General features: G+C 38.5%; 1 protein-coding gene across 4 annotated transcripts in view; it reads right to left on the bottom strand.

Moving 5' to 3' along the window:
* Positions 1-272: 272 nt before the first annotated feature.
* The window catches only part of BTLA (B and T lymphocyte associated), a 61,569-nt gene continuing 55,841 nt past the window's right edge, over positions 273-6,000 (bottom strand). For 2 of the 4 annotated variants that reach the window (XM_057306565.1, XM_057306566.1), the window contains 2 exons: positions 5,393-5,439; positions 273-2,579 (listed from right to left, as the gene is read on the bottom strand). In XM_057306565.1, the coding sequence (XP_057162548.1) occupies positions 2,304-2,579; positions 5,393-5,439 (323 nt within the window). In that variant the 3' untranslated portion in view covers positions 273-2,303. The remainder of the gene's footprint in view (positions 2,580-5,392; positions 5,440-6,000) is intronic. The other 2 variants (XM_057306567.1, XM_057306568.1) reach the window with 1 other exon arrangement.

Raw genomic sequence — 6,000 nt, 5'->3', positions numbered from 1 at the left:
TAAATAATCTGGGGTGTCTTTCAATGGTGAAGATTGTAGAGCATATATTCTGGATCTTCTGAACGAGAATTTCTTAGTGCTAGGAGTTGGTAATCTGCAGTTTATCAAGTTCTCGAGGCTGTTTTTAAGTACCATAAAGCTTGAGAATCACTTTTCTACTTCATGTCTTCACATTTTTTTAGTACAAAAGCTAATACCAAGTTGATTCCAAATAAGTTTTAATAACTTTACTATTCATTACCTTATTATTAATGAAATAAGCCATGCAAATAATACTGAAATAGATTTATTTGGGAAATACCTATATAATTCTGACACCTTTTATTAAGAAGCAGTAAAAACATAAGTGATTTGGGATTTGGGCAGCATGGTACAAATGTAAGAATAAATCATTTGTAGAGGTGAAATCATTATCAACATTATCTTTACCATAAGACATGCTAGGAATATCCTAAACAATAGACAGAAATATTTTGTTGCTTAAATTTAAGAAAATTATGAAGGAACTGTTCAGCTGTGTGTTTATCTGATAAGGGCAGCTAAATGTATCCTCCCCATACTTCCTGTTTCTATATTTAAGAATACCGCAAACAGTTATTCTAATATATCTTTTGTACGTAGTTGCTTATAAATGCAGCTTGGCTGAAAGAGCCTACCTAGAACGAGTTGCTCAAAATTCCAGGTACGGCGCTATCGCACTGGCTTGATAACAGTGACTCTAAAGCAATACCCACAATCCCAATCTAAGGGGCAAAAGCTTAATGCCAGTGTTGTTACAGAAGAAAAGCTCCACCACAAAATCCTAGTTTTATCTTTATGGGATATCATACTTCCATCCTCCTAATTTCAAATGTTATTTTCATACATTTTCTTTAATGGTCCATTTGCTCTAGTATTCTGAACTTTTTAGGAAACTGAAATGGAATGTCAATTTTGTCAGTTTCTCTTTTTACCATTTCTGTAAGTCACCTAGTCTTCCTTCTACACACACACACACACACACCCACACACACATTCATTTGTGCAGCAGCTCACCTATTTGTTCAAATGGATCCCAACCTTTGCTGTCCACTTGGTATGAGGTGTACTGCTTTATTTAGTAGCAGCACCTGAGAATCCTAATAGCCTCAAGCTGTTGAATAAAGTTGTAGGCTATTTTTGAAATAATTAGACTCAAGTACTCTGGAAATTCAGAAACTTTGAAACCATCTCCTCTTGCTGTACTCAAGTGGCTGCAACTATAGCACATTAAAATGAATTGTTATGAAGCCGTACCACTTCGTTATATATGATTTGCCCTGATTCCTTAGTAAGAAGAGCAGCAAGATACAGATGTGCTTAATGAAAGTACGGTGATCTGTACTGGCCAACTAAATATTCCAGACTTTTCTCTATTCCATTAACTGAGCTTTTCATTTGCTCTCAGGTCAACCATGAGGCAGTTTAAGTTATCAATCTGCACTTGCTGGACGATACTTATTTTCACTGATTTTTATGGTTATTTAGACACCCCCAAGGATATTAACTTAGCAGCATTATGTCACATTTATATACATTAGTCCATGTGACCCAAACACTGAATCACAACTTTGTTTATAAATGCACCACACATTAATAGCTCCGTTCCCACCTGTGTTGGCTCAGCAGTGTAACAGGGTCGGTAAAACCATGTCGGGGATGAGGAACATCTGCTCTACATTAGTTGGTGTGTTCTACATCTGTATTGCACCATTTATTCTTTCCATTCTTTTCATATATCAAGTCTAAAATGATTTCTTCTTTACATTTAAGAAACCCCAGTATGAGATTGACAGAGGAAAATTTCTCATCATGGAAGAATGGCCAGAAATAAACATACTATCATTACTTGGTTGACGGTTAGTCAAATTGGAACATTCTTTCTTTGTCAGGAGAGTGTAGTGAACTAATCCAGACAACACAAATCTCTCTTGCCTACATGTGTCTCTTACCCTCCAAAAAACACACTAACTTTGTACATTGGGTAAAATGTAGACAAGTTTAAATGTTCTACTACCCTGCTACTGATAATACTAGTCAGTTTTGGAGGGAAGGCTTTTTGTGCTGTTGTTCAAGGCTATAATATAAAAAAGTTCCCTCACAATTTTTTGGGAGAAATTTTAGTTATTTGTCCTATGGACCCTAAAGACCCAAGCACCAACATGAACCTCCTTGAAGTGAAGCTTCTCAGGTCGAAAAATATAATTTGACGTTTTGTTGGACTCAGATAATGGTGTTGACATGCTGATCATTCAGTGATCACTGGTTGGAGGTTAAGACCAAATTTAACTCCTCACACATATGGCTGCATATTCTGTAGGTGCTTCTTTCACATTCCTTGCTTGTCTGGGGTTTATTCCAATGACAGAATGGTTCAGGGAGGCATAAACAACGCTCTGCTTGTTTTCCTCCAGACATGGGTTAGAATAAACTTCAGACTCTTCCTGGACCCTGAACCAGGGCTCATTATCATAAGTACTAGTTTCTGATGGCAGGGTTTGGGGATTTTGCCTGGTTCCCACTTCAGTTTGCTCACTCCTAAAGGGCTGGGGAATATCAACCTATAAGAGAAAAGAAGATTGTTTTAACTACCACCTAAGGATGCAATAGTGCATTCAGTTAGCAAACTATGAGTATATGCTAAATTGAATCAATACACCAACAGAAATAATATACTCTTCCTCACATTTGCTGCTGACACCTACATCTTTAGCAGATTCTTACTTGTTAAAAGATGAAAGGCTTAGGACCACTATGTTCCTCCCAAGTAGTTATTTTGTGCTTTTTTATTAGTCACTTTTGAAGTCACAGAACACTTCTAGCTATACAAGAAACTTACCTGGTAAAAATGAAGATACCATTTTAATGCTAAGAGTTGTTATTTCAATTTGTATATACCAGTTTTGTCAATCAATTTATATTCTTGAAGTTTGGCCTAACTCCTTGAAGGCATCAAGTCCGCAGTCTTTGACAGTCTACGTGCCTTGTCAGGTCCTTTGTCGTCCCCATTTTATATATGAAGTAGTATATCTCCTACTCCTCCTTGGCAGAATTCTACCACAAGGGCATGTCTGGCCCTATCCCGAGAAGCTAAGCATTAGCTGCTGAGTATTCCGCTTCCCTCCAATGAGGTGGCTGCCCAGGAAATAACACTAAGACTGAATGATTGAACGAAGCAGGAATCTCTTTACCCTTCCCAGTCTCTTGGCTCAGCTGAAAAGTGCCCCAACCTCCACTCGAAGAAGCCTGGTTAGTCTCCAGAGAAGCACTGAAGAAGAAAATTGTCACATGACCTAATAAATAGCCATAAATCCTCAATATATCAACAAGATCCCTGTTGTGCTTTTACAATATATATGTCTGTCAACTCAATTACCTGGCTCTCTTCCCAAAAGATGGCTGGTTTCCATGGAAAACTTAATTAAAATGAAAGAGACTAAAGAAAACATGGTGCTCTGTGGCTGACCATACCCTGTGGCACCTCAGCAAAGGGGTAGATGCCACAAGCTGGTGTGCCATACTGTGGTCGATAGAGATGACAAACACCAAAGCAGCGCTCCTACTCTATATTTGTATGGCATTTTACAGTGTACAAAGCACTTAAAAAAATACATAGCTGAGTGTTTTTTAGTAATCAAGTACGTTTACCCTCCAGGGACCATTATGGATTAAGGCGAGAACCTTGTCTTTCATATGTACCTGCCATGTTTTTACCAGTTCCTTTCTCTCCTTTGGATTTCTTTTTTTTTCTTCTTCTTTTTTTTTTTTTTTAAGATTTTATTTATTTATTTGACAGAGAGAGAGAGAGAGACAGCCAGTGAGAGAGGAAATATAAGCAGGGGGAGTGGGAGAAGAAGAAGCAGGCTTCTCAGCAGAGCAAGAAGCCCGATGTGGGGCTCGATCCCAGGACCTTGAGATCACGCCCTGAGCCGAAGGCAGATGCTCAACGACTGAGCCACCCAGGTGCCCTGCTCCTTTGGATTTCTATTCCACTGGTTCTAATGTAAGTCCCTTCCTAAGAAAGCTTTCGTCTCAAGGATCTAATATGACATCACTTTATTTTCTGAAGTGTTGGCCAACTCAAATAGCACAAAGCTCTGAATTCGTGTGAAAGACACAGACATCTTAAAACAAAATTCCCAAATAATTACACACACACAGAATCCCTCTTGAATTCAACTTCAGCTCATAAATAATTTGTCCAGCCTACACAGGAAGAAATACGACATTGTAACCAAACTGGGCTTAACTCAAACAAGAAACTATTTAGATTATCATTTTAAATGGTTTCATAGATCTCAGTCCTGATTGTAACAGAATGCAATTCATTGGTGTTCACTATAGGAAGAAAGAAAACGACATTTAAGAGAATTTTCCTACTTGAGGAAACAAAATGTTAGCACCCAACACAATGTTGCCTACTGCCACTTACTAAAAACTTCATACAAGTTTACGAAATTGAATGCATTTGGTTTGATTTAAAAATGGGCAACCTGTTGGGGGATGATGAGTGTCATTTAGTATTATATGTAAAATTATTGGCTATATCTGCCTTTGGCACTTCTGGAACTTTTGAGAAGTTTACTATGTCTTTATCTACCCTTACACCCTGGAACATGCACGCACACACACAAGTTCCTTTGCTGTACCTCATTTATGACTATTTGCTTTTAACTAAAGAACTTCATAAAATGTTTTCAGAAATGTATTGCCTCATTTTGCTTTTTTTTTGAGTTCCAATATTTACACAACATTGAACCCAAATAAAAAAGCCTAAGTTTATAGTCCAAGAACTTGTAAGAAAACTTGGCTCTGCCTCCGAAATGCCCAGGCTTTGCCTGGGAGGTCTCTTCCTTGATGAGCCCACACACATTATGAAAGACTTTTGCAAAATAACTAGACTTCTGGTCAGGCTTCTTTATCTGCGAGTGATCTAGGAAGAAATCACACATTATTTTATGAGTTAATTTACGGTTCATTCTTTCATTAACTCTCAATTCTCTTCCAGAAAGACTTTAAGGTATTTTTTGTAAGAATAAATGAATAGCCTGAAGTTACATAATAGGGCAAGAGCAGAGCCAAGGTTCTATAATCCAGTCTCTGACTTTTCTACTTCGGGTCTACACGGCCACTCATGCCCTTCCAAAAGGCCACTTATTGTGAGTCTTGTTAATCCTGAAGAATCTTTGCTGCAGATGGAGGTAAATGTAAAATAAACACAATTTTTTTAAAGCAAGTCGATACATAGAGAGCATTTGGACAGTTCCCCGCACAGGGTGAGTGTTACATAGCCTTATTAAATTTAAAATAATATATTACGATGAACATGGTAGAACATAGAGCGCATTTGTTTTAGCAGATACATAGAACATACCAGGTTAATTTCCCTTCCTGCTGTATCAGAAGGCTTCTTTTGTTCTGCTGGAATCAAAAAAGAAAAATAAGAAATAAAAATAATAAGAAACCAAGAAGGGTAAAGAACAACACAAAATTCTTCCCCAATTCCCTGTAAGAGTATGGGTTCTGGAATCTGCAGTGTCTAGAGCAGAAGTGGGATGCGTCCCCACCTGCATGCCAGTGGCAGTGTTATTATTAGTTTGGGCTTATTTGCTGTGACCAGCAAGGCACATACACCTCAGTTTGTGTGCATTCACGCTGCTCACTTTGTTCACTGGTTCTTTGCTTCTTACTCCAGAGAGCCCTACGGCATGTCCAAGAAGAAGGGGCAGGATCTAGTACATCACTTTAAACACGTTGGAAATCCTTGTTCTGGGGATAGTCTATACTCGATGTCAGACACACTGCTGTCCCCTCACCTACATGGGCCAGGATCTCCAATGGCCCAGTTCACTCCAGATGTGGTAGGTCAAAGGATTTATCCCTGCCTCTTTTTCTAAAGTTTTCTGAAGCAGCCTCAAGAAAGATGGTGAAAGCTGGGGAGGGACTATGGAAAGAGTCTTGGAGTTGCAGATGTGAAGTTGG

Source organism: Ursus arctos, unplaced genomic scaffold (assembly GCF_023065955.2).
Source record: "Ursus arctos isolate Adak ecotype North America unplaced genomic scaffold, UrsArc2.0 scaffold_4, whole genome shotgun sequence".
NCBI lineage: Eukaryota > Metazoa > Chordata > Mammalia > Carnivora > Ursidae > Ursus > Ursus arctos.
This window is presented reverse-complemented; position numbering and strand designations above follow the sequence as displayed.